The sequence below is a fragment of the Mesitornis unicolor genome, unplaced genomic scaffold (genome assembly GCF_000695765.1).
Source record: "Mesitornis unicolor isolate BGI_N332 unplaced genomic scaffold, ASM69576v1 scaffold17473, whole genome shotgun sequence".
NCBI lineage: Eukaryota > Metazoa > Chordata > Aves > Mesitornithiformes > Mesitornithidae > Mesitornis > Mesitornis unicolor.
In genome coordinates this window covers 16,733-44,455 of record NW_010176946.1, presented here as the reverse complement: position 1 = coordinate 44,455, position 27,723 = coordinate 16,733, and the positions used below count along the sequence as shown (strand labels likewise).

General features: G+C 38.9%; 1 protein-coding gene across 1 annotated transcript; it reads left to right on the top strand.

Moving 5' to 3' along the window:
- On the top strand, positions 1-27,723 carry ICE1 (interactor of little elongation complex ELL subunit 1). Its single transcript, XM_010181900.1, has 19 exons — positions 1-14; positions 1,582-1,616; positions 2,058-2,076; positions 2,849-2,960; positions 3,799-3,875; positions 6,371-6,408; positions 8,288-8,370; positions 8,639-8,678; positions 8,772-8,828; positions 9,749-9,838; positions 9,924-9,977; positions 12,428-12,780; positions 13,399-18,132; positions 19,480-19,648; positions 22,706-22,866; positions 23,858-24,048; positions 25,505-25,611; positions 26,363-26,461; positions 27,369-27,723. The coding sequence occupies exons 1-19, from the start codon at positions 1-3 to the stop codon at positions 27,548-27,550; spliced, it is 6,615 nt and encodes a 2,204-aa protein (XP_010180202.1). The 3' UTR covers positions 27,551-27,723.

Sequence of the window (27,723 nt, the reverse complement as noted above, 5' to 3'; positions counted from 1 at the left end):
ATGATTGATGGAGAGTAAGTACAATTGCACAAGTGGTTGGTTTTTGTTATTTTGATTTGGTTTTTATTGCTCTTCAGTTTTTAAAGCAAAGCAGCAAATACCTTTTGTGAAATGTCGGTATTCATTAAAGCGCAAAACGAAATCCTCCTCAAAATAAAAGTAACTTCTTCATGAACAGATCCTAAATCTGGACTGTAAGATTTCTTTAATTTATGCCCTAAAACTTCTGTGTGTAATGGTAGCGTAGCAGGGCTATTTTGTTTAGCTATTGTAGCTAATATTTTATTATAAATACTAGCAGAAGCAGCTCTTTGAAGGGATTTATTTCTCTTTATCTGTTGTGAAGAATACAGTATGAGAACTAAAAGTAGAGCACAGGTATATATGAACGTCTTCAGCAGAATTTAGTCCAAGCATTAAGGTGCGAAATGCTGCTGGTATCAAATGTTGGAATATGAGAAGTGAGGCCAAACATCCGTCAGAACAGTAAAATTCTAAAATGCTTCTCATAGTTTGCTTTCTCTTCTCTGATTGCTTCCACTTCTTCTCAATAACCATCAACATATGATTCTGTGGAATAATGTGTTGAAATGTGTTATGTGTATCTCCATACTGTGGCCTAATGTCCTTTCTATGCCTCCTAGTTGTAGTGGTTTATTTCGCATGTACCCTTTCCCAGATAGGTTTCAAGCTGTCTTTGGTGCATCTAAATGGCAGTCCTGCATTCTGGTTTCCAAAACATATTTGAGAGGGCCCTCACTGTCCTAACTGGGACCCATTTCTTCAAAGCTTCTCTACTCGGTGTCCATGGATTGCTTTTCCTACCTGCAAACTTGGTGTGACTCTTCTCTCTGCCAGTGCACACATTTCTGGGGGGAATTACCTCCCCTTTAACTACTTGCAGCTCAGCCCCTTTCTGTTTTGCCTGACCTGATTACACTTGACTGTTGCAAGAGAAAGTAACGCAGCCCTCTCCGTACGGGAGTAACTGCCTTGGTATTTCTCTTCCATTTGAGGAAAGGGGAGAAGAGCTCTCCTTGGTGCTGTCCATGGCCCACTGTGCACCTTGGACTGGAGTGTAACCCTCTTACGGCTGCTAGGAGTATAATGTAAAGATTAGAGCCTTTTTAGGGACTTTTGAGCTGTTTTTCTTACATTTATGTGTTCTTTCCTAGAAGAAAGTATTTTTAAGTTTTGGAACTAGGATATGGTTTTGTGATTTTTTTGTTGTTTGTTTTTTTTTTGTTACATGTAGATTACATTCTTTACCTAAATAATGTCTTTTGGGGGTGGAGGGCTGGGGGTTGTTGTTTGGATATATTAAAAGCTGTGAATAGTTAATGGCTACACATGTTTGTAATTGCCAGCTGTTATTTTCTTTTTCTATTTTAAAATAGTCAGATTTGAGGTTTGAATGGTTTAATGAAACTATATTATATTGACTACTATCAGAAAATGCAAACCAATCTTACTTACACTTTCTGTATTTATCTATAAAGCAAAAGGAAAGGTATCCTAAGACATGGTTGTCAAAATTGGGTGAGGAAATGTTTCATGTCTTTTTTTTTTTCTTTCTTGCAGTCGTTTGCTGACAGACTACCAGCAGAAATGCACTGATATCCTTTTCTATTGGTGTTCTTACAGCATTAGTACATCAGCAGTTTTTGTAAGAGGGCTTGAGGCTTTTTGTTTAAGGTTTAAGTTAAGAGATGATGCCTCTAGTAAAGAACAGACGGGATAGGCTTTGTAAAGAAAATAGGGTCTTAGAACTAAAACTATCTACTTAAAATTCGTCTGTGTTTAATATATGGCTTAATATGGACTATCTGAAGTCTGCATTGCTGAGAATGGCTCAAGATTTTTCATGTAACAGAAAAAGCTCTGCTTAATCACTTCAAAAGTATTGAAATGTTTCAACTAAACACTTAGTTCTGCAAGTCGTATATTTTTTTGTTGAAAGTCTTCATTGGATGTTTCTTGGCAGTGGCGATTGCATTGAAATATGATTAAGGACATAGGATAAACTGTTTTTAATTTCTACCTTAACAAGAGATTACAGCTTCAGTTTGCTGAACGGTGAGTTTAATTTAAATGATTGACTAAAGATGCTATGTTCTCTGTGTCTTGGACAGTTTTAGGAGTCTGCTGTTGTAACACCAACAGCACTGGATGTAGGCTGAGCTTTTAATATGGTCCTTTCTTTACCATTCTGGTTAGGCCATAGTTAGCAAAGATACCCTTGGTGGGGAGAGGAATCTGTCCTTTTTCTACAATTCCTGTGTGAAATTCTTTCCTGGCCCTGTGTTACACAAGGGTCTAAAGTGACCAAGTGGGGATGTGGAGCTCATCTTTTGGTGGTGGTTAAATGTAAGCGTATTTGAGGAGGCCCTGTTTGTATGAAGTGTTTTCTCTCAGAGCTCTGGCTGTGTGCCCTTGCTTACTTTACTTGATTATAGAGGAAGAGGCAGCATTTAATCTTAATGGCCTCCTGAAGAAGCCCGCAGTTGGACTCTGCTCTTATTTCACAGCACTGTCTACCTAGAGATGCTTATTCCTGGCACTTTAGTGTGGCTGGGCAGTACTCCCGTGTGGCACATGCTTGCATCGAGCCTTAGGCTCAGTTCAATGTTTTTAAATCAGATCTTGAATTTTCTTTTAAATGTAAAATGTTGAATGGAAAAATGAGAATGCTTAGACTCTTAAAAGCCTTTGGGTATCTCTCAGAGCATTTTTTCCGTAGGGGAAAGCAAAATACCCAGTCATGTGCCTGAAGAAACAGAACATTGAGTTTGAAAGCACCCATGCTTTTTTGTAACTTTTTTTTTTTAAATTACATTTCTGGTTTCAGAGAGATCTCGGCTCTTCGTTGCCAAGTGGAGCAGATGCTACAGAAAATCCTGCCTCTGGAGAAGTGCCAGGAAGAGTTGGGTTCCTTGAAAGCAGAGCTGGAAGAGAAAAAGGTGTGCTTGTCAGGTTTAAATAAGTTGCGCTTTTCTTGTTGAGGGAAATGTGTGTATTTAATGCTTATCTTAATGAAGCAGGCTTTAATGAGCCCAGTTGTTATTTCCAGCTCATGGAGACAGGCAGCTCTGTTTTTAGGTGAAGTTAATTAAATGGCATTAATTAAATCTCTAACTTGTACATTATAAGGTGCAAAGAGAGTCTGTGCAGAATAACAGATTTTGCTTCTGTTACCTTTTTAACCAAATGCTTTTGCATGATTAGCTGCTCGAGTTTATTCCTAATTTCTCATCCCTTAGCCTAGATTTAGTCTGCAGAAGAAAAGCTTTTGATGGTTCAAATTGCCTAAATATTTGTATTTTCTAAGAATTAACTATTATTCTGCAAAAAATACTCCACCCTCTTTCATGTAGTTTTTTGATGCTGGTACAATGTAGGATGTTAACATTTGTCTTGTCACTGTACTTCATTTTTCTTCTATGTTAGAACTGGCTTTTTTAACCCTCCTCCCTCAGCAGGCTTTAGTAGCTGATCTCCTCATGGCACTTTTTCAGAAAAAGCAGGATTGTATGTATGGTGTGTAATAGTTGTGCTCTTGACTTTGAGTTCCTATACAGTTAGGTGTTGGAGGCACATACTGAAAAGATAGAGATTTATTTGGTTTTTATAACTTTTGCCCTTAAAGAACAATGACAACCTGACTTTTCCAACTTGTTTTATCATTCAATAAACTTTTTTTGGCTGTGCACTGCTTTCATTAGAATAGGTACAGTGTGTGCCATCTATTTTATTGCCCTCAGTAAGGGCATACTTTAACTGTGCTTTCCTTCTCCACAGAGTTCTCTCAAGATTTATCGGGAGAGTCAACTGGAATATGTTAAAATTAAAGAAGAAATAGGAAACAGTGATGCTGTGTGAGTGATGCTTCTTTTTTTTTTTTACAACCTTTCTTTCCCCCTCTTACCTCTTCCAGAACTTGGTCTTGTACTTTACATAGCTATGCTTTCCATTTTGCTAAAATGTTTGTGCTTATGGCTTCTTAGAACAGGGAGCTGATGGAAGAATGGTCCTAAATTTTGTAGCAAATCCTCTGGAAGTTACTATGAGATTAATTATTATCCTGTCTTGAACTGGCTCTGGTGGTTGTTTAGCAAAGGGTATTAAGAACAGGGTGGGATTGAAGAAGCTGTAGTTTCTCCAGGTTTCAGTGGTTTTTAGTCTTGGCTTTTTTTTTTAATTGCCCTCTGTTTCCATTGTGCTAAGTCTGAGGCCAATATAGAAATTATTTTGCCCAAGTGATCTGCACTTAAAATCGGTTCTTAAAACAATTATTTTTAAAGAAACAACTCGGCAGTCCCTGAACTGACTTCCATGTTTGGAAATGGGCAGGAGGGATTTGACACCAAAAATGCAGAAGCCATTTTTGCTGCTGTAGTACAGAATATGGTGAAGCTGTGCCTTGATAATTCCCAAAGTTTTTTCTTCCAGTAGCCAGTCACTCGAAGGCTTCCTTACCTGGAGCACGTGTGCACGTTATCATGTCCTGCAGCTCTTGATGGACTCTCTAATGAATTAGTCTAGCTGCTTTTAAACAGGACTTTCCCTTTGTGAACCTGTGTTGGTTATGACCAATGCCTGCATTGTCTCTCAAGTGTTTTTCATAGCTCCCAGAATAACCTTCTCCATAATTTTACCTGTCACTGCAATGAGGCTGACAAGCATATAATTGCCAGGCTCTTCCTTCTTGCCCTTCTGGAAAACCGGGACATCATTTGCCAGCTTCCAGTCAACGGGGACCTCTCCGGACTCCCAAGCCTGTTGGAAAAAGTAATGGATAGGGGTCCTGTGATAAAATTGGCCAGCTCTTTTAGTACACTAGGACGAATCTTATCAGGCCCCATAGACTTGTGTGCATCCAGCTGGAGCAGCAAGTCTTGGAGCAGGTTTGGAGTTGGCTGGGAATGTACCATCCCCCTGTCACAGCCTTCCAACACAGGGCTTCAGGGGCCCATCATCAGTGTTTAAAGACAGAGGTGAAGAAGGCATTAAATGTCTCTGCACTATGTCCCTATTTGTGAGGTGACTGACTTCATCAAGTAATGGACCAGTGTTATCTCTGATCCTCCTTTTGCTGTTAACATATTTTGAAAAGCCCTTTTTGTTGACCTTCAGAGTACTGGCCAGCTTGATCTCTAATTGAGCTTTGGCTGCATGGATCTTCTCCCTGCAGTGGCTAACAGCATCGCTGTGATCCTCCCATATTGCCTGTCCTTACTTCCAATGTCCGTACATTGTAGATGCAGAACTTCTGTGCATTGGTCAGAAGATAATCTACAGAGAAACTGAAGTTTGTTGCCCACTATTTTTTAAAGGATGAACCCTCATTTTCTTTTTTTTTTCCCCCTGCTTCCCTTTTAAAATATGTTTTATGAGGTTGGTGGTTTTTCCTGAAATTCTCACCTAAGGCTTGACTGTCCAAGCCATCATCTGAGTATAGAAGGAGTTAAGTATGAACCTATTCAGGATGAGAAGGCCCAGGAGCATCAGTTCATTACTTTATAGTATAAATGCTTTGACTGCTGAAGGTGCCAAAGGTGGTCAGTCATCCTGTTTGAGTTTGTTTTCAAATGTATTCCAGTTAATGTCTAAGTGATGATTAAAGCTTGCACATACAGAAAGGCTTAGGCTATAAATTGCAAATTTTAATATGGGCAATGGGTGAACTGTAGTGTTCTTCATGAAAGTGATCAGTGAGCATCGGTAGCATGTTTGTCAGGACAGAGTCCTTTGCTAATCACAAGAGTTTAAAAACTTTCTGGGATGTTGGGATTTAACAGAAGGAAATACTAAAGTGTGTAGGTTTTTGTTTTCCAGTTATATATATGTTTTACATATAAGGTAGGGCTGGAAATGCTAAAGTCAGCATTCTTCAAGATGTATCATTTTTATGGTTTTGGTTTGGCTTTAGTGAACACCTCGATATTCTGAGCAAAAAGCTGTGGGACAGAAGTGATCCTGAAGGCTGTCCCTGATTATCTCATTGCTTAGGTCTTATTGATTGTAAGCAAAGCTTAATTGTTTTTAAGGAATAAAACTAACCTGTATCTTCAGGTTGTGTTTGGAACTCCAAGTTGTAGCTGAAGGTATATTTATGTACCTGGATTAGTGGACTGACTCTCCAGAGTAAGAGCAAGCTCTGCCTCTGTAACAGATGCAGTTTTTTGTGTGAGAGTGGCAGCAGCATGCCACTGATTCAAGTTTTAGCTTCAGGGACACATTGGTCTCACAGGTCCTGGCTCTAGGAAGTGTTTTTTCTCCCAAATGGCTAGATTTTATTATTTTTTCCCTAGCTTTTTATGCAACATAATTCTATACAAAAGTCTTGTATTAATTGCCTTCTTTTTAACAGGAGAAAGAAACTGGAAACAAAAGTGAAGAAACTTGAAGGTAACTTTCTACATTGTGTTACTGTGCTGTTCTCTAACTCCATCTCTTTATTCCTTTTTTTTAATTCAAAGAAGTAATTGCAACTTTTTGACTCTGTTCCCCAGGGAGCAAGACAGGGCAGTTCTATGTGTGGTGCTCAGTCTCTGAATTACATTAGTCCTCCTGCAAAATTGAGTATCTTAGGCATAAATCAAGCTAGAAGGGAACTTCTGGTCATGAAAACCTCAAAGGATGGAGTCTGTCCAGGCAACCTGATTCACTGCCTGAATTCTGATTCACTGTCTTCATGGTGAAAAAGCTTTTCCTTCTAGCCAGTTGGAAACTGTTGTTTCAACTTGTGCCTGAAGCCTCTTGTCCTCCCATCATGCATCACTGAACAGACTCATTCCCGCTTCTTGATACCTCCCTGTGGGGACAAGGAAGCTGCTTTTGCATGCCTTCTAAGGACTTTTTTTGTTGTTGTTTCTTTTTTTTCTCCTCTCAAGTTTATTAAGCCTAGTTCAATGAGCCTGTTTTAACATGGCATGTTCTCCAGCGTTACAATAATCTTGGCAGGATTCTTCTGGTCATTTTATAATCATGTTTAAATATGTAGTGGTGCTGACATATGTTTTACGATTTTTAAATATTCTGGCGATTGGATTTTGGTTTGTTTGATTTGGTTTCAAGTATAGATAAAGCACTTGCTTCGTGGCATTGTGTTTTTCTTGTTTTGCTGGTAGAGGATGGATATGTATAAAGCCCTCTGATACTTAACTTGCTGTACTGCTAGTTAGCAAGGCGATTATTTTCATTCATGGCCCACTAACAGCTGTGCTTACCACAGTTCAAAGTACAGTGAACTTAGTGACTTGCACCTTAGTGTTAGAAATACCCCCAAATCTACTGCAAAGTATAGGTACAGGCTGTTTATTTTGATGAGCATATTGGAGTTCCATTTTGTGGCAGCAGGGGTTTTATACCCTCTTGCCCCCAAAAGCTCAAATTCTGGCAGAGCTAGAGCAAAGTACTCTGAGATAGTTTGCATTAGGTCCAGTTTGAGCAACTAGCTTATCTGTTGTGTTCTTTTCTGTGTTCACCAAATATCCCAGATGCCGTATTTTAGCCTTTTGTCTTTTGTTAGTCTGAAATTTTCCCATCGTTGTTTTTTGTCAGCCACCCAAGCTGTCTTTTTAATGCTCTTTCTTCTGATATCCTCTCTTCTGTGACCTGATCTGATCAGCAAGCAACTTCCATCTGTCTTTTCTGTGCTCTCCATGTATAAGTGAGCAAGCTGATCTCTTGGGAGTTCTCTCAAGTATCTCTCTTGCTTGAGAATTTCCCTAGGAACCTCACATTCAGTCCTCACTTACCTCTCTGTACTCTTTATTCCCACCCATCTGCACTCTTCGCAGGTGTCTGTTAGGCATTGAGATAAGGAACTCTTCTCTGCTTTAGTCTTGAGTGCTGTCCACATCTTTCTAATGCAGTTGGCTATGGAGCTTTCATCTTTGAACCAGAACACTCTTCTAAATAAAAGAATAAAACACATGAAAAAAAACCATTGCATCTTATTCTTAATTTTATTCCCTTTTTTCACTTGGTGTATAATGTTCTGCAGTACAGTTTCATTACAGTATGACCCACTCTTCATTCTTGCATGTAGGTGAGAAAAGCAGTAAGTGTATTTCAGTAGTTCAGAACCATTATGCAGTAGAAGATGACATGCTTGTTATGCATGAGTTGTTGTCTTAATGAGCCAAAACATAGCTTCAATAGATTTGCATTTCACACTTTTTTCTGGTAACTTGTTTTGTAACCTGGTGACCAATACTACTTGAATTAGTTGTTCCTTTTATACTGTAGTTTCTAACTTGAATTTTCGTTCTCTTTCTTGAAGAAGCTGCAACAAAGCATACACAGGACTTCAAACAACTTAAAACTGAAAAGAAAAGGCTTGAAAAGGAGCTAAAGAAGGCACAAGTAAGACTTTCCTGGTCTTTTGCATGAAGCTTCTTTTAGTATTTTTTGGGGAAAATAAAAAAAGCTACTAGTAAAAGAGATAATGAAATAGTAAAATCACATTTGTTGTGGATATTGAGTAACTAAACATAGCAATTCACCTTCAGAGATAAATTTTCTAACTGAAGCATGACCTCTGAACTGTTGATTTAGATTTCAGGCTAATTAAGAGTAGATGCTCTACAATCTATGTATGGCATGAAAAATGAATATTATTGGATTTTAACAGGGCAAACTTGATGGTGTCCTTAAAGAGAAGTGCAGAAAAGGTAAGTGTTCATCTTTGATTGCCTTCAGATTTATGTGCAGTATTGGTCCATTTGAACACTTCTTTTCCCACCTCTACTCTTTTTATTTAATAGTTAAGCATGCGGAGACCCAGAGTTCAAGTGAAGATCTTACAACAGATATTCTCAAAGGTAAGATTTTATTTTTTTTTTTTTTTTGCAAGACTGTTCTCTTTGTGGAACCAACTGTTACGGATTTATTGCAACTTTTCTGGAGTTGCATTTTTGGAAACAGGGTGCTGTCAGAAATGCTGCAAGAGCAGATTTGGTTGATAAAAATGTGTTACACTGATGAAGGGCTAATGTAATAGGTTACTATTTTCAGTTTTGCAGGAAGGAAAATACATGATTCATTAAAATGACTGGTCTAATCCATGCATGTGTGAAGTCAATTGATGTCCCATTATAAAATAGAATGCAAACACTGAGAAAAATACAAACAATCCCGTTGTCTTTGTTTCTTCCTCTCCACCTGCGCTTCTGGTTCTGGAGCTAGGTTTAGCATCACCCAATGGTGCTGTTATGACTCCAGACAGTGTCCACTAATGTTGTGGCCTTATAATTTGTTCAGATACACTTATTGTGCTGTTACTCCATGGCAAGACTGAGTTACTATTGAGTGTACATAAAGAAAGAATGTGATATAAATACTTTCTTCCTAAAAGATTTCCTTTCCTGTTTATGTTCATGTCACCTGGAAGCAATCTGTTTAATGTCACTGATGCTACATTCAAATCTGCTTTTCCATTTTACAACTTTTTACCACTTTTTTCCTTTTTTAGAAAGGAAAAGCTACAGCATTCTGCAACTGTTCCTTCAGTCTGCCGTGTGGCTGTGACTAATCCAAGATTCATTCCCTCAATGATACCTACCATTTCTCTTTTTCTGAAGCTAAAATGCCCCTGTGTTCCTTGTCTTTAATTTGTGTTGTGGATATTTTGAATTCTGTTGTAGGCATGTCTGTATTCTGAGTAGAAATTAAGAAACATAAATTCTTGACCATTTGAGCAACTGAGGTTTTCCTCAATTTATAAAAATATTTGTTTTAACAGAAAAAATAAAGCTCTTGTTAGAAGAACTCTGGATGTGCATTGACAGTACAACAGGAAAAAGAGAGAATCAGGAAAATGATCCTGCCTTGGGTGAGATGGCATGCAAAGTCTTGACATTTTCTTGATGCTGTCTGTTTTTCTGACCAAAAATAAATATTGGTACCTTTTTTTTCAGCTTCTGTTCAGGATAAGGCATGGCCTGCAAAAAGACGACTGACTGTTATAGAAGGTAAGTTCCTGTAAATGTGAATTTATTAATATGTAAGTGCACTTTTTGGACAGACTTGAATACTTTTCCTTGGTGATTGCCTGGTCAAGTACATGTGATTAGAATATTTGAAAATAATTGCAAATAGTAATTTGAACAACGAAGTAAACTTTTTGTTTGGGGATCCAGGATAGGGGAGAAGCTGCATACAGGTGTTAAGAGCAGGGATGGAAAGGAGCACACTGGAGGTACCTTGGAGTCTGCTTTAATACCAGATAAAAGGAGATGCAAGGCAGTGGCATTACATGTAAAATACGAAGATAAGACCAAATCCATAAGGACCTGTGTTTGTTTTGCTGTCCTGAGAATAAAGCCCATAGGATGTGAGTGATTTAAGAAGCAGACCTCTTTTCTGTCTATAGACCATGTGAAAAGCTCTCAAGATATCATCTTTCTAGATAGTGTAGCATTGCACATTTAGTTTCAAGCATGCAGTGTTCACCTTAATTATTTGTTTCATATGATGGGATGTGTGGATTGCTTTCTTTGAAGAACAGAATACTGTCAGTAGTGCTAAAGAATAGCAAGTGCATAGAACACCCTGAAATTCACGTAACTGGAAACATAGTGAAAATTTGACGGTTGTTGGCAAGGCATTAGAAACTTTCTCTGGAGCAATTTCTCCTCAGAGAAATATGTCTGCTTGTCCTTAATAAGTGCAAAATTGCTGCTACCAGGCATTTGCAGTTGCTGTGCTGATAGTGATGAGGTTTTGCTGTGAACCAGAAGAGATTCTATGGTGAGGCAAATTATTTTGATAAAATATCCCACATCTTAATCTGCTTGTCCTTTTTGAGAGAAAAAAAAAACAAGACTTGTTTCAGAAATTTGCTTCATTGATGAATGTGGGGAGAGAAGAGGATGTTGTTTTACAGCGGTGAATTGGCCTGCAGCGTGGGCAATCAGGAGCAAAGATTTGAGTTGTAAAATTCAATTTGTTCATACCAAGACAACCTATGTTAGCATTAGATTGCTTACTTCACCTCTGCTCTCCTTTCCTCATTGTTCAACAAGGAAGTATTTCACAGCAGTGTGTGGTAGACTTTGATGGTGTTTTCAGATCAGAGTATTCTTAACCTTCTCCAGAAATGGGAGAAGGCAGCAATAATGCAAGTGTTTGCAGCAATGTGGACTAATTTCCAGGTTGTAGATCTGAGGAGAAAACTTAATCATTTTGGTAAGTGACATAATGAAAAAGAGTGCAGTTCCTTGGATAAAGTAAAATCTGTGTATGAAATAAGATTTTTGAGTGTCCTTTTGGATGAGAAGGGCTTGATGTCAGTAGGGCTTTTCCTGGCCCTGAAGTCCAGGTCAAGGTGCCAAAGAGTTGGCTGTTTCCTAGACTTCCAAATGTCATATAAGAATTGCACATACTACGGAGTAGGTTCTAGTTCCATGTGCACGCTGGGGTTTTGGGACTGTTGATTTCTACTGTTTTATTGAAGGTCATCCTAGAATTTAAATTTTGGAAAATTGAGACATCTTTCCACTGATAAAAGTATCTAGCACAATTCTAATCAATATTTAGACTTTCCTGGGGCAATGTGTTGTCTGCATGCCTAAGAAATGGGTTACTGTGTAATAATAAAAAGTGTGGTTTTAAAAGAAACAGAACAAAAGTACAATGCGAAGATTCACACAGAGCATTTGGACGTGCGTTCTTGCTGCTAGAATAAGTGTAAAACTGGTATAGCTGACGTTATCTTGGAAGGGTTGTCAGTTGCTCAGTACCTTTCATTGTCTTAGTGGTTCAGAATCCTTTGTGCATAGGTATGTTGCAAGGGGAACCTCACTTCTAAGAAAGTTTGGGTTTGTGGTTTTTTTAAGTGTTCATCCTTAAAAATCATTATCATTATCACATCATTAAAGACAAAATCTTGTGCAATTAGACTAAATATTGTGATTTAAAGAAACACTTTAAAAGCATGTTACATCATAAAACTAGGAATATAGCTAGGAACTACCTGACTCTGTTTGTGGCCGGGTATAATTGTGACTGGCCTGCCAGTGCAGCTGCTGGCTCAAAGCTGCAGGTTGCTTTTAGCTGAGAATTACAGCCTGAGTGGGGAATGGCACTGCATGCCTGTCCTGCTTTTCCCAAACATCAGTTACTGGGCTAAAACGTAAATAAATCATTGAGCCGTATGGACCTTCAGTCCTACTCAGTGTGGCCCTTCCTGATAAGAAAAAATAGGAAGAATAATCTTAATGATCCAAGTCAGAAAGTGGTTTGGGGAGGAGTTCTTTGCACATACATAGACCTTCTTAATGAAAAAAGAATTGTGGATAACAACATCAAAGTCTATGTGAACATCACTTGAAAAAATAATAATGCCTTCTTATTACTATATTGTATTATTTCTGAAAAATGGGAGGGGGAAAGAGTTTTTATCAATATTTTTGTGTCTTAGAAACTGTACGAATCCACCAAAAGATCAGGAAGTGTGATGGCAAAACGCTACCTCGATCTTCTTCACTCGAAAGTGCTGGAAAGCAAAATTCTGTAACAGCCATGCAACTTCGAGCAAGTACTGAGCCTTTTGGAGGTGCCTGTGCGGAGAACAGGACTGCTGAAGAACGTCTGCACGGTGGTGAGGATAACACTGTAGATGTGATAACACAGACAGATGAGGCACACAGCAGCTCAGACCTCTCCGATCAGGAGCAAAAGGGCCTCGGTAGCTATGTGATGGATATATTAAATTGGGCCAGGCCTCTCCCTGCTCTACTTTCTCCAGTACAGTTTTCACCACCAGCTTCGCAGGTGAGTTTCAGGCTGTGTCTGACTTGGCACTAACTTGGTTGATTAATTACTGCAAAAATAATGATTTTATGTTCCTAGGCTTTTTTAATTTTTGGAGCATCAGTATTACTCATGCACTCTTAACTGTGTTGAGTGTTTAGATCCATATGGATACTTTTTTACCTTCTAGCATACTGCCTGTGGAAGGGGGGAAAACATAATACTCGGCAGTATATTTACAGCAAAGTCACCCAAGTCTCAACTGCTGTCATGATTCTTTTTGCACTGTTGCAGACTTACAATCCCAACTCCTGTTGGGTATAACAGTGACTTTCACAGCAAAATTCCGCAGCTTGAAAGCCAAGGGGAACCTACTTAAATGTTGTATTCCAGTAACCTTAGAATGCAAGTAGGTAGGTAAAGAAGTCTCTGACATTTCTCAGAATGACTTTGTAGTTGGTATGAAGAACAATGATGTAATTCTGTTGATCAGCCTTCATTTCTCAAAACCACTGCATGTCAAGGCTACCAGCGTATTTGTTTAGAGAAAGAGATCTTAATATTTCAAAGCCTGCTATCAGTTTTAACTTCGTGTTTCAAAGCCTGCTATCAGTTTTAACTTTGTTTTTTTCATTAAAGGATATGTTGTTTGGAGAAGTCACAGCTTCCAGCGATGAAGAAGTTGATTTCAGGGCTTCTGCAGTGGAGGATATTTTACAAGACGACCGAGTTCAGCCTCAGAGCTGTAATGTATTCAGCCTCAATGAGGAGTGTAACAGGCAGAATAAACCACGTGAGCACGGTCTTGATGCAGAAACCTCATGTAACCTGAGTGGGAATGAAAAGAATGTTCATATCAGTCCAAAGATGTCCAGCAAGGAGGAGAGAGATGCTGAAACAAAGCAAACTGAAGCTGCTACTTTAATTCCAAACACAGAAACTAACAAAGATCATTTGGAGGAAAATTCTGAGCTTATGGAAACTGAGCAGAGTGAACTAACTGAAGCAACAGCACCTGAATTGGAAGCCATCGAAGAACAGCAAGGAGATAGTGAGGACATGCACAATGAAAAGGGAAGTTCTTCAGCTGATTTTATGTTACACAGTTTCAAGCCTCAGAATTGGATGGAAAAATGTAGTGAGGTAGAGCAAACAGTGGAGAACGCAATCTTAATCAGAGCTGTTGATTATGAGGTTACACATGAAAAGCACGGTGAATTAATGAAAGCAGAAAGAAATGGATTATCAGGAGACAGAGAAACTCCCAAAACAGTATCTGTTCCTCAGGATGTTACTTATTTGCCACCTGAGCAATGCACTGTGCTTCAAAGTGAAGATTCTGAGGAGAAATCTGATGTGTTTGTGCAGAATGAAGTGGTTGAAAATGAATCAAAAAATGCAGTCAAAGTAACTAATACGGCGAATGATGAAGGGCAAAACATAAACCAAGTTATAATTGGAGAGGAAATAACAGCTGCAATACAAACAAAAGGACTCTGTGCAAAGGCAAATACTGAGAGAGAGCTCTCTGAAAATGAATTGTCTGACTTCAGTAGTTCAAAATCCTTCTGTGAAGTGGAATGTCATGAAGACCAAATGATGGAGAATGGGGAGGGAATAATTGTGGAGACTGAGGGAGACACTGGAGCCATTGATATCTCTGCACACTCTCGGTGCTCTGAAAGAGAGCATGACAGTGAAGGGACACTGGAGAAACAATGTGTGCAAGCAATAAAAGACAAAGCGGACAGAGAATGCGAACCAGAGACTGTTGAAGTGTCTAGACATTGCTTACCTGTATCTGCTGTTGAAGGAATTGGAATTTCATTGTCTATGGATGACATGGACATAAATGTAGGTATGGAGAGGACTGCTTTGTCAGCCTTTCCAAAAGATGAGGAACAGCTCAAAATTGAAGACGTGAATATAACAAGACCTGAGACTACTGAGCTAGCCATGAAGTCTAACAGAGAGAGTGTTCTAGAAAGAGCTGAATTGTCAGAGCTACCCCATAGTGCAGAAAATGGAGAATCAGTAGATATAAAGGAAGAGGGATATGTAAAAGGCAAATCATCCCAGGAAGAAAATGGTAGTAATTTATTGCAAGGGAAGTCAGACTTGGAAAGTATACTTGCATTACCAAGGATGGCGTGCATTACTGATGCAGAAAGCAGTGTAGCTAAGGGTCAATCCTCTGTATTAGATTTTACAGAAACAGAAGGTGGAATAAGACAACCTGAAAACCTGTGTGGTACACTAGGACATCAGTTGTCCGAAACTCAAAACTTCAGTGTGTGTGAATCTGAAGAGACTGAACTCAAAGTTAATCCAGATTCTGGAGGGGAAAGTAGTGAGCTGTTAGAAAGAGTGGATACTGTTGAATCTGTGCTAGTGGAAAGTAATCTTACTTCTCAGGCAAAACCTCTGAATCAGTTCTTGGTAACTGAAAATATTAAATGTGATGAAATAAAAGTGGAATTAAATAAACAAAGCAAGGAATTGGTGACTGAGACTTTTTCCAATTCATTTAACTGGGAAGAAAATGTTGTGAAGAAAAATAATGTTTCGGAGATCATCTGCCAGCCTGCTTCAGAAATGGATTTTAGTAGTGACTTGGCTTTTTCTACTCAAGGGGACTTGGAGGTGGGCTGTATAAATACTGAAAAAGCAGATTCTCGTGTGCAAGTGGAAGTTGGCTTGGAATCCACAGTGCCTCCCGATCTAAATTACGGTCTTCAGAAAGTTTTCAGTTTTGCTGAAAATACTTTCACAGAAAAGGCTGCTATTTCCTGTACATGGGAAGACAAAGGAGATAAAAATTGTGTTACGAGTAGTGTATTAAACTGCTCTTCAGAAAGCTTGGAAGAGGGTGCTGAGATCCTATCTGCTGAAAATGACAACGTGTGCAAAGAACTGGACTGCCTTGAGAGGGAATACGTGCACAAAGATGAAATGACAACTCCAGATGAGAAGGAGCAGCCAGTAGATAAAGAACCTCAGGCATCTGCTAAATCAAAGATCCTGGATGCAGACTCTGATACTACGAGTACTTTTCTTCTCCAAAAGTTTGATTGTCAAGAGTCAGGATGCAGAACTTGTACGTGGGAGACTAGAACAGATCCTTCCAAAACTGGTTCACTGGCGGCTGGGGGAGAAAGCGAAGAATTGGATCATTTTGAGGCATCTGGGAAAAATGCCATAAAGAGGCTTGAAAATGATTTTGATACACCAGAGCAGAGTGACAAATGTGAAGAGAAAGACTGTTCTGTACAAAAAGTTAGAGATGGGAAATGTTCTGAATGTGGCCCTGTGTTCAGAAAGGACCTGGGAGCTTCCAGGACTGTTGCTGTGGGTGCTCTGGAAACTGGTACGGTTGTTGATGCCGATTGCCGGGTGCGTGATCTTCATTCAACAACACACACAGGAAATACTCTGACAGTCAGTCCTCTAAAAGCAGGCACTGTGGTGGATATGGATACACACTGTGTAACAAACCCCTCTCCAGATACCGCAAATGAGTTGTCAGGTGTGGTTGGGAAGGATTATCCCAAAGACTCATCCTCTTGGAAAAGAGAGCGTGTATCAGTAACCTCTGAAAATACTGAAGGTGCTATCAAATGCATGGTAGATTCTAACAGAGCTGTGTGTGACAGTGAGGAAAGTCTATTAAAAACTGGGGAATCAGAAGAAAGTCCTGTAATGCCAAAAGCTTCAAAAAATAGATTACCATTATGCCAGGTGTTAGACACATTCTCAGAAACTAGCAGGCTGCCCGTAAAAAACAGTAAATTAAACACAGGAATGCCAGCACTTGGCAATTTCTTAGAAGATTATTCTGAAAAACTTCAATCAAATGGGGAACAAAGTCCACTACATGGTGTTGATACGGGGGTCACGGTGTCTGAAGAATGTAATCAAATTTGCACTGCTTGCAATGTCGGAGAAAACACCACCGATCTTATCCTAGATGGTAGCAGTAGAAAAATAAATGTTGTCAAGTGTCTTCCAAATCCAGCCCTATCTGATGCAGAGTGCAAATGTCAGACAATCGGGCAGCCTTCTGAGCCACAAAAAACAGTATCTGAGGAGTTATGTATGTTGCAGTCTTGTGTGGATGTTGCTCTCAAAAAGGGCAATAAATTGAAGTGCAAAGAGCAAGAACCATCAGAAATCTTGACTGTTTCATCCGAGACAACTGCCCAAGAAAAGCCTGCCAAGCTATCAAAGAGGCTGTCTCAAGGTAAAACAAAGACTCTCAAAGCTAAACTAACTCAGCCAGTGCTTGCAAGTGCTGACACTTCTATGCCAACAAAATGCTCATCAGAGACTCTAAATAAAATTAGGCAAGAACTGGGTCTTCCTCTACCCTCCTTGCTACTGCCTTTGGCTGCTACTCCTCCAAAAGCTGCCTGTGCCATGTCCCCAATAACATCTTCTACTGCTCCATCCTCTTTGCTTTCTCCTCTTGGTGACCTGATATCCCCACTACGTGAAACTCCTGTGCCTCCTCTGATGTCTCCATTAACAGATACTTCAGCAGGAAAATCTGCCCTTTTATTTTCTCCTCCCTCGCCCTCAGAAATGGCAGCAGGTAGGAAGATTCGCTCCTCACCCTTGAAATTTTGTACTTCCATTCCAAAGCACGCACTTCCCGTCCCAGGAAGACTTCCTCTGCTTGCAGCCGATAGCGCTGCTCCATCTGCTCCTCAGGAGAACTCAGTGAAAATTTTGGACACTATGTATCCAGAGCTATCTGCCAGGGCAAGGACACTAAACATTCTGAAAGGCAATATTCAGCTCAGCCGCTGTGCTTTTTCAGACAGCCAAAGTTTGCCAGGACCTGTGACTCAAATAGGTGGGTTCAAAGCAATCGCGTCTGCATCAACTGCTTTTGTTAAAACTGGGAGCAAGTTGAAATCTGGCAGTAGCAAAGATCAAGACAAAGACATGCAAGATCAGCAATTTTTTCCAAGCTCATCCAATCACCTTGAAAGACAGGCACATTTGCCAGTATCTATGCCAAGAAGTGCAAAGAGACTGAGGTTGGACAGTGAACCACCAAAGCTGGAGCCCAGCAGTGCTATCAGAAGTATTAAAAATACAGTCTCTGAAATGCAGGAGGCTTTCCCAGACAAAAGCTGTGAAACCAGTGGTTCAGCACACAGTTCCAGTTTAGAAGCATCACTACCAGTGAAGAAGGTTATTGATCCCGACTGCCAGGAAGTTTCATGGGCATTGAAGAAAATTGCTGAATCCTGCTTTGACTTGTTACCAGTTATTAAAGGTCACGTGCACATTGGCAACATCTCAAAAACCCCAATAATGAGAGATGAAGAAAAAGAAGTTGTCTATGAATTTGGTGTAAAGAACAAGGTGAGTAGCCTGATTTTTGTGTTTTAGTGATGGCTTCAGCGCCCGTGAAAAGAGTGGAAGTGTGTATATTTGAAATGTCAATGGTCCAGGCAATCTGCAGTGCCAAAGTGTAGCCTTGCAAGGTTATCAGACTTCTAAACTTGTGTAACTTAAGACAGAAGTTCACAAGAAATTACTGTTTAGTGCTGAGACTGCATTCGTAAATGCGTTTTCTTTCCTGATGTATGCATAAAACCCTTTATTTTTGCACCATTTTGTTGTAGTAGATAGCATTAACAATTGGAGGATGAGTTCCTTGAAAAGTGTGACGTTCAATTACGGTTTCTCTTTTTCAATTAAGTAAGATAAACTGCATTATATATACAATAGTGACATACCCTTTCATTACATGTTCATTATTCTACATCAGGTTCAAATAAATTTTATTGGAGAGGTCTTTCATTAGTTTGTTTCTCTGAACTTTTTTAACATCTCTATTGAAAAAATTAACTTTAATTGCCGTCTTTCATAGATAATTTGTAGTCTGCAGCAGAACAATTCACCAACCAATGCATGACAGTATTTTGCCCTGTTTCAGTTCTTGAATGTAATTAAGTTCTGCACAGAAATTGCTGCCAAGTTCTTGGGTCATCTTTGTTAGGAGTTGTCAAATCTGGTAACTTCATAGAAGCAAGGCTACAGCAGCTTGATGTTTCCAGCTTCAGCCAGTAGCAAGGCTGAGTATGTACTCCCCATAGACACACGTGCCCACACGCTAGCCATGTGAAAGCCTGGTAGTGGAAAATACGTGTGTGTGTGTGTGTGTGTGTGTGTGTGTGGCCTCTCCAGCACCTGGCTTCCAAGTCTCTCATTCTACTTCCCAATTTTTGCCCTCCCTCTACCCATCCTGTAGTAAGTCTTGCACAATCCCTATATTCACCCTCCTCGTACCTCATATTGAGGCCCACATTGCTGTAGACAGTAATACCCACTCCCAACCTCCTGCAGTGTGTAAGGTGATCCGGGAGTAGCCAAGTCAGGGTGCTCCATTTGCTCCCGTTAGGTTACTGGGGTTCCTCTATCTGTTATTATTCCTCTCTTTGCTTTTTGTTTAAGAAAGGTAGTTTTTAATCACATAAGCAAACAACTTATATTTAAAGAATAGCAGTCCTAGTCTGCATCGGTTTAAGGCATATTTATTCTGGGAAACTGCTCCTCACTCTTTGCTGGTTGCCTCTGATGTACTTTTCTGTGTTTTTATATGTATACAAACAGTATTCATGCAAATAAGATAGCAATTCTTGTCATACTACTATAATTATCAAATATTCTCAAGTATATAATAGTCTATTTTTTTGTGTCTTACAGCATTTAGCAGAGTCCTTGCTGCAGGCTATTCTCAATAAACTCAAGGCTCAGAAGATGGCCACGAACTACAATTTTAACCAGGCCTTATGTCGAGTCTATGCAGGAGTTTGTCGCCAGTTGGGAGATTTGGAAAGAGCTCGCCTTTTCTGCTATAGCCTACTTAAAGAAGGTATAGCACGGCTTAGTGGTCTTGTGTCTTGAATATGCTGTGTGTCTTTGCTGTTGTGTTCCAGAATGATGATGGTTGTAAAAACAAACAAAATCTTGTGGGAGGGTCATTCTCCTTAGACCTGTTTTTCTATAGTGCGGAAGCATAGGCTGTTGTAGAAGAAATTTCCCTTCTCGCAGTTCTTCCACATCTATGTTTCAGTTTGGTGATGGCCTGGGCTTTCAGTAGTTGACTCATTTTTTTCAAAGAAATGTTTTATTTAGGATCATCCGTGCTTTCATTTCTGCCCCACCACCTCCAAAATGATAATATGATTCCAGGGAATTTTGCATTTTTGGCTTATTAGCGTTTTCTTCTTTTAACTGATTCATAAAGCTAATGTCATTTAGTAACATGTATTTGCTTAAAATATTGTCAGGAGTTAGACAATACCTGGATCAAAATCAGTGCATTTGTGCAGCATGTCCTCCTTAAAGTTGTTATTACTTCCCATTATCCAAAGTCTTGCTTTGTTGAGAAGTTTTTTCATTTTGGTTCCCTTCTTCTTCCCCTTTCCTTTTGTTTCCAGTAACAAAGGTGATACATACATAAATTAAGAGTCTATCTTAGTTCTGGGAGGGCTTCACTTAGTTTGGAAATACCAAGATATCCAGGGCTCAAAACAGTGTACTGGGATCTGTGTGTCAAATTAAAATAAGATAAAATTTGACAGCACTGAGGAGCAAAATGCTACAATTTTTGATTGCTTCAGGCTTCCACATACCATCCCTGTCTTTTTTCTTCTCTTTCTTTCTTTTATCTTACTGAGTATTGTGCTTTTATTTGTTCTTCTTTTGTTGATGTTGGGTTGGGAGATTTTGGTTTGGGTTTTTTGCTTGGGTTCTTTTGGGAGTTCCTGTTTTCTTATCTGTTTTTCTGTCCTTCAGTCCAGTCCATCATAGCTTTCACTTTTATCATGTTAATACTTTTAGTACGGCACCATAGCACAAACTAATTATTACTTGTCAGCTATCTTAGTCTACATTAACAATTAAGCCTTTTCGCTTTGCAATACTTTGGTACTTTTTCTTTTTGTAGGTTCTTGCAAATACTAAACTTTCCCCTTTTTTTTCCCCCTTTCTTTTTCTGGATAAGATCCAAACTTGAGTAGCTAAATGTAGATTTTTGTTGAATTATTTTCTCTTCTGTACTTTGAATCGCATAAATTCCTGTTATGGTTGTTCTGTGGTTTTCTTGTTACCTTTTGATTGTGAACAGCTGTAAACACATCTTAAGGGGGTTTCGTTTGTTTGTTTTAAAATTATTTTTATTTGATTGCAGCGCATTCATTTTAGCGTTTTCTCTTCCGTGTAGTTTCACATCTTCATTCCCATCAGAATTATGGCAACACACGTGTGAGCTGTGTGCCAGCTACACAATTGCCAGATTGGCTCTAAACAGCCAATACCACCTCATTAGATTTGCATCGTCTGTTCTCTTGAATTCTTGACCATCCGTTTTTGTTCTGTTCCCCTTTCAGGTATTCTGCCTTAAATGATTATAAAGTAAATGTTACTTTTCTTTTGTTGTTTTTCCTTTTACCCCTCTTCCCCTTCTGTATTCCCCTCCTTTTTCTTTTCTTCTTTCGACACCCCTTTAACTCTTATTATTAAATTCATGGGCAGACAATTCAAGCTGCAGCATGTAGATCATTCTAGTTTAGAAACAGTCCTTGTTCTGACAAAGAAGTCCATTCTTCTGTGATTCTTAGAGTAGAGAAGGTCCATCCAAGGCACTGGATCAAACTCTGTTAAATTCTTTATCCAGTAAATCTTCTTGTTTTGAGGTGTTTTCATATGTTCTGTAGTTCTTAAGATCTCTCTAAAAATGTAGACGTTGTGCTGAAGTGAAGAAGGGAAGACACATTAAGCTTTTCAGCTTTTCTCATTTTTTTGGTAGCTTTTTATAGTGGCAGTAGTGTTTCAGGCATATGTATTGCAGTATTGCATTTCATGCATGAAAGTAATAGCTGCTTCTCACTTATTGCAGTGTACTTTTTATTGTGTATGGTCTACACACTCATGTTTTATCTTAATTTTTTTGCCCTGAAGTTCTCTGCTTTGGTGTTCAGAAGGGTCTATTAGCTCTCCTTTGATGGCTCAGAACTCTGTCCTCTCTTACTGGTACAGATCTGGATATATAATTGTCAGATACTTGCTCTGAATTAATTTAATGCATGAGGTTTCTCCAATTACATCAGTAACACTTTTTTGTGGCTGTGGAAATACAACTTTTGACGTGCATCATTCGTATACATCCGCTTACAACTTGTATAATTTTCCTGATGGAGTCTGGGAAAATTGCTGAGCAATATCAGATTTCATATTTGAATTTATGAGAGTTCTTTGAAAAGTTTTGTTGTTTTTTGTGTTTTTTTTTTTAAATGTGGATTTCATAGGTGTATAGGTGCAAGGTATTAGCAAGTACTGTGGATTTGTACTGAAGACTTGATTTTGACATTATTACACATCTCAGGATTATTTTTTTTCTTTTGGAGTAGCTTTAGTTTGATCCAGTGATCAGAGTGCTCATTTATGACTGGAGTGTGTTGGGTAGGCTTCTGGAGTGCATTTTCCAGTTCAATTCCATCCTAAAATAACCCAATTTCAGTGCTCCAAGACCACTCTCCTTAGTGAACTGAAGTGCAGTAAGAAGGATGAAGGGAGACTAACCTCAACATGGAAAAGTCTGGATTGTCACTACACAGTAAAGTTCAGTGAAGCCTTTTTTTTTTCCTCCTTTTCTTAAAAGAAGAGTGAAACTACAATGGGGGAGGGAGCTTAGAGGGGGATTTTTTTTTCCTCTCCTTGTGTCTTTTTTTTCTTATTTCATCTCAGGACTGAGATGTGCTACTATGCCTCACCTTCCCTGAGCTGCAGTTATGTGACCGCTCTGCCTTCTTTTCTAGTTACCTTCCTGAAGAATGTACTAGTTTTTAATCATAGAGTGTCTGAGTATATACTTCTTGGTTTTAAATGTTAAAAACTTACTTTGTTCTCTCTTATTTTTTTTCCTTAGACTTTCCAGACTCAGAAAAAATGATTTTATTTATCGTAACTGTATGGTCTGACATATTTGTCTTCCAAGGTGCAATCAACAAAGCTATGCAATTAGTTGTCAGACAGAGCGCAAGCAGCGAGACGCTGGCCTCTTTGAGTGCTTATCTGGACTGGGAGCAGGTAAGGGCTGCTTTCCTTCTCAGCATCAGCTTTTGTCTGCGTTGGTTGCTTTGCTGCTTGATAAAATCAAACGGCTTCTGCTTGTGTGAGAACACTCTGTGGATCTCCCACGGAGTCTGTGTAACTAGTGCTGCTTCAGGCCTTTGTTCTAAGGTTGTCTAGACCCCACTAGAACGCAACACCTTCTTGTTTTCCGTATTAAATCCTAAATCCCCTATTAAACATTAGAAGTAAGCATTGTTCTTAAACTTTGAACAGGGAGTTCTGTCCCTCTGTGGAGCTGTGACTTTGATGTTTTGAGGTGGTTTGGTTTTGTTTTGTTGCACTTGGGCTTCTCTGTCTTTCATAGTTCTCTGTGTAATAGGTAATTATTTATCACAGTTAATTTCAAGATGAGCCTGTCTCTTTTTACTCATGATCTTTCTGTGAAGTAGACTGCAAATATACATTTATCACAAAAAAATAATCGGCCAGTTAATGAATTTCACATGTTTTCCATTTTTACTACCTCAGCTATCAGAAGTACTTACCTGGAAGTTATTCTCTAATTGAACAATAAACAGTAATAAATTTCAGCATTGGACAATAATTAAAAGAAAAACCCAAACAACAGACAACAAATTGGAAAGTGAGCAGGGCATGTCTAATCTTGCATTGGAGAACACTCTTCTGACCTTAGAGCCTTATTGAGAGAAACAAAAATCCCCAGACTGGAGGAGGAGAGAAGAGAGTTGGGTGTAGAGTTTGTGGGTTTTGTTGTTGGTTTGGGACTTTTTTCCCCAAACTCTCCTTTTAGTAAAAGCATCAAGAAAAGCACTGAGTACTTGAAGATTTTAGTTTATGTACTTTTTTTGTTTGTGTTAAGTCAAACCCAAAGTTGAATGTATGGTGTAAGATGCTCTGAACAATCAGAATGAAAATATATGTAAAGAGAGAGGTTCTGGGTTGATGACTTTTCATGTATTAAGATAATCATCTTCTAAAATTCCAGAGTTCCTCTTTAGATGCTGGTGTTATGGTTTCAAACCTGCTTTTAGAAATGCAGTCATGTGCAAAAGTAGAATTTCAGCGGAGTGAGCGATACGGAGAAGATCTGAGTGAAGATGCTTGGGAGTATGTATTTGCTGTTGATCTACTCTGCTCTCACCTGAAGTGGGATTGGACACATGACAATGTTATAAGGTACTGTGGCAAGCAGTTCTTTCAAATGTCTTCCTGTACGTGTTTTTCTTGTGGTTTATTTTGGTGGTGGTTTGGGTTTTTTTCCATATTTGAGACATTATGACTTAGCTTTCAACATAATAGAATATTGCATACATACCTAGAAATGAGGGGGTTTTAACCTGGTAAGGCTTAGACTACGGTGTTTGTGTGCCTTATTTTAAGATATAATGAGCGATTGGTGAGGAAATTTAGGATTTTATCGTACTGGTCCAAGAAATTAACCCTGTTTGAACCATTCTAATAAAGAATTGCTTTTAAAATAGCTCTATGTGAACAGTTGTGAAAGATTCTGAGATGGACTGCTTGTCAGCAAAGCAAAATAATTGGTCATCTTCCTCTGAACTTAATTGTTGAATTCCTACCCCCCCATATCACTGGAAAATGAGGGTGCAACTTCTGATGTGTAAATAGCACTCGTTCAGTGCTTGAAAATGAAATGTAATCATGCTCTGTCATTTCATGTGTGCTGTCTTGATTTCAGTCTGATTTTAATTCTAAACATTATAATACTTAGTTTCAACATCTTCAGTTTTCTTTGAACCCTGTAAGCCAATGCATGGACTGCTGCCATACTTAACTTGGTTTGAAAGACTTCATTTTGATACCTACACTGATCTGACAGTCTCTATTTTCTGTGTAGAGGTTGCATAACTGAGTAGAATCTCCAAAATTATGGCATTTAACTATGACATAACATAATCATTGGAGTATAAAGTAAATGTGAATAACTTACAATCATCATCAAGACTTCTATACAGGTTCAATGCTGTCAGGTGGTAAATAAGTTATTTTTAGTGAAATACTTTTAAAATGAGTACAAATTAGCTTCAGTGAAAGGTATGTCATTTTAACTAAAGCCATGCAGAGTTGATTGTCTGCACAGAGTTGTGCAAATAATAGGTGACTAGGTCTATTACCATCATTTTAAGGATACAAAAAGTCTCATCTCACATCCTTTCAGGTTTAAAAACAAGCATCAGATTCTACTTGTAACACAAACTATGAATTTTTCAATCGTATAATATTGTGTGTACACGTATAATCATGTAATATTGCAGCCTGACATTTGAAGGTTATGTGATTTCGTAGGCAGCTGTGAAGTCAGTGGAGTCAGTTCTTGACTTCAGGTAGAGATGCAGAATGTTGCAGCGAAATGAATAGAGGAGGAATGCTGTTCTGAACAGGAATGGTTCCTCCAGGAAGTCAGCTTCGACTGTATGGGTTTAAAACCTTGGCATTACTCAGATCTGCAGATGCTTGGGATATTCTGTTTCCCTAGAAGGTGAATTAAAGATGCACATGGAGCTATGGAAATACATGGTAAACAGAAGAACCATTTGTGTTTGTTACTGTACAGATACTGTACCACACCTTCATGCAGTGTCAGGTTTTCAGATTCATTTGTCTTTCCCAGCAAAGTGCTTTGGCCTTCTATGGATGCATGGGTAAAGAAGAGAAAGGGGCATGAAACTGCTCAATCCATTCCTGACAGTGTTGTAGCACTGACACTCAGGCTAATTGGTGAGTAATCTCAATTTTTGGTTGAACTTCTGCTCTGTGTAAGTATGTCCTTGGAAAGTGTCAGCCTGCCTGGAAAGTGATTTGAAGTTTGGTTTTGGTGGTGTTTTTTGTTTTCTGTGTTTTGGTTTTTTTTTTTTTACTTAAAAAATTTTCACCTTAAAAGCCAAACTCTTACTGTGCAGGCATTTCCTGCTTGTCAGCCTGTGGAAAGCATGTACTTAAGTTCTGAGAGATATTTCTCTGATTTCACAATAACAAGTACCAACGTGTTCTATATATTTAAAATTAAATCATCTGTAGCTACATATGCTTTATAGCAAAGCCTGTAAAATAAGGTTTTATATGCAACTTAATGCCTCTTCCTGCAATTTTAAGTTAGATTCATTTATTCCGGATCTAGATGGTATTCAAGGTAAACAGATAAACCTTTGGGTTTCAATAGGTATTTTCAATACGTAGGCTATATAATACTGTTTGTTAAGCAGAAATTGCATTCTTTGAGAGTTTGACACTTACAAAGTGTAAACCTGTGGGAGGTTGGATCAATGTGATAAAAAATGCTTTGGGGTCTTTAGTCACACAAGGAATAGGACAACTGTTGTTCCCAAACCAACATGGTAACAAGAATGGCAGATTTTTGTAATTGAAATTTGCATTTTTGGTTGATACTTCAACAGACAATCAGTGAGTCTAAAATTTAGGAAGCTGACTGTCTAAATGTCAGATACATCGTAACCTTTTTTTCTTTCAGGTCGATTGGGCCAAATAGGTTTGAAGGAAGGATATCTTGCTGCAGTGAAGAGTATTAGTTCTGTAATTGGACTGTTTGTACAGCATGCAAAAGAAGAAGGTAAGGTTTATTTGGAGGAACTTTAGTGTAACATCTGCAATGTGAATTTTTGCCATGGAACACACGCAAATTGAGACACACGTCACAACAGCCAATGCTTGTGCAGTTTTAGGTTAGTGCATAACAGTACAAAGAGTTTTCAGGTTGAGTCCCTTTCTCTTCCAAAATTAATGAAGCACATGTGTTATCTTCTGTTTGAGAGAGAGAACAACTCTGAGGTTTCAGCCACCTTGGAATTACACTGCTTCATGTAACAGCACATCAGCCGCCTCAGAGAACCTAAAGGGTGATCGTCACTTGAGCAGCAATAGCTCATTTGTTACTTGAGCAGCTTGTGCTGAAGCTTGCCACTGGCAAGATTGTTTTATTGGGAGAGGGTTGCAAGACAGTCCAAATTCCTGACTGAGACAAAGCAAGGCAATTAGGGCAGCAGAGATCTGCACTGCTAAGTTATTCTGGATGTTAAGTGAATTTTGCAGTGAAGCATTAGTTGATGTTTGGGAGCTGTTTTGAACCACTTCTATAGCTTCTCTTCCTTGCAGTCTGAAGTTCTTCCACATAAGTGGTATATGTCTGTGTCTGTTTCAGACTCTGTAAACCTGACTCTTTTCATAAGAGTCTGATCGCCCTTAACTAGAGTAACATCACTAGATGCTCAAATCTTTTATGCCTTTTGAATACTGAAAACCTGCTGGATTCTGAAAAGAGGAAAGTGCTTGTATAAACTGAGATGTTACGAGTTTTGTGTGCAGGTTGTTATCTTGCTGTCTTCTGGTTTTAGGCATCCCAGTTATTGATGTGCTTTAATTCCAGTTCTTGAACAGAGAGTTTCTTTAGATTCAAGTTCCCCCAAAACATTATTGCATATCAAAGTTCCTATAAGCTGATTTGTGTTACCTTTTTGTAGATGTTCCCTGGAGTGTGCAGCTGGCAGCTGTATATTCACTGTGTGACCTGGGTGCAAGCAATCCAGAAGGTATTGCTGAGGCCATCCATGCTTGGCGAGCAACAGTTCTTAACAGCATCCCTTCTGCTGTCAAAAGTGGCATAGCTGAAATCACTGCTCTGAGTAAATTGGAGCTAAACTGAAATCTCGGGAAGTGGACTGGTCTAAAGGAAGAAGTGCCTTATTTTACTAAGCAGTAGTTGGTTCCAGTTAAAAACTATACAAAGTTGTGTGTCCTCTTTTATTGTTTTTTTTTAACAGAATGTCTGATGACACAAAGCAAGCTCAAGTATTTTATTTGGCTTCTCTGTTTGAG

Coding starts and splice junctions, on each gene's coding strand:
- ICE1 (XM_010181900.1), top strand. Junction 6,409..8,287: donor AAAAGTGAAGAAACTTGAAG/GTAACTTTCTAC, acceptor TCTTTCTTGAAG/AAGCTGCAACAAAGCATACA. Junction 8,371..8,638: donor AGGAGCTAAAGAAGGCACAA/GTAAGACTTTCC, acceptor GGATTTTAACAG/GGCAAACTTGATGGTGTCCT.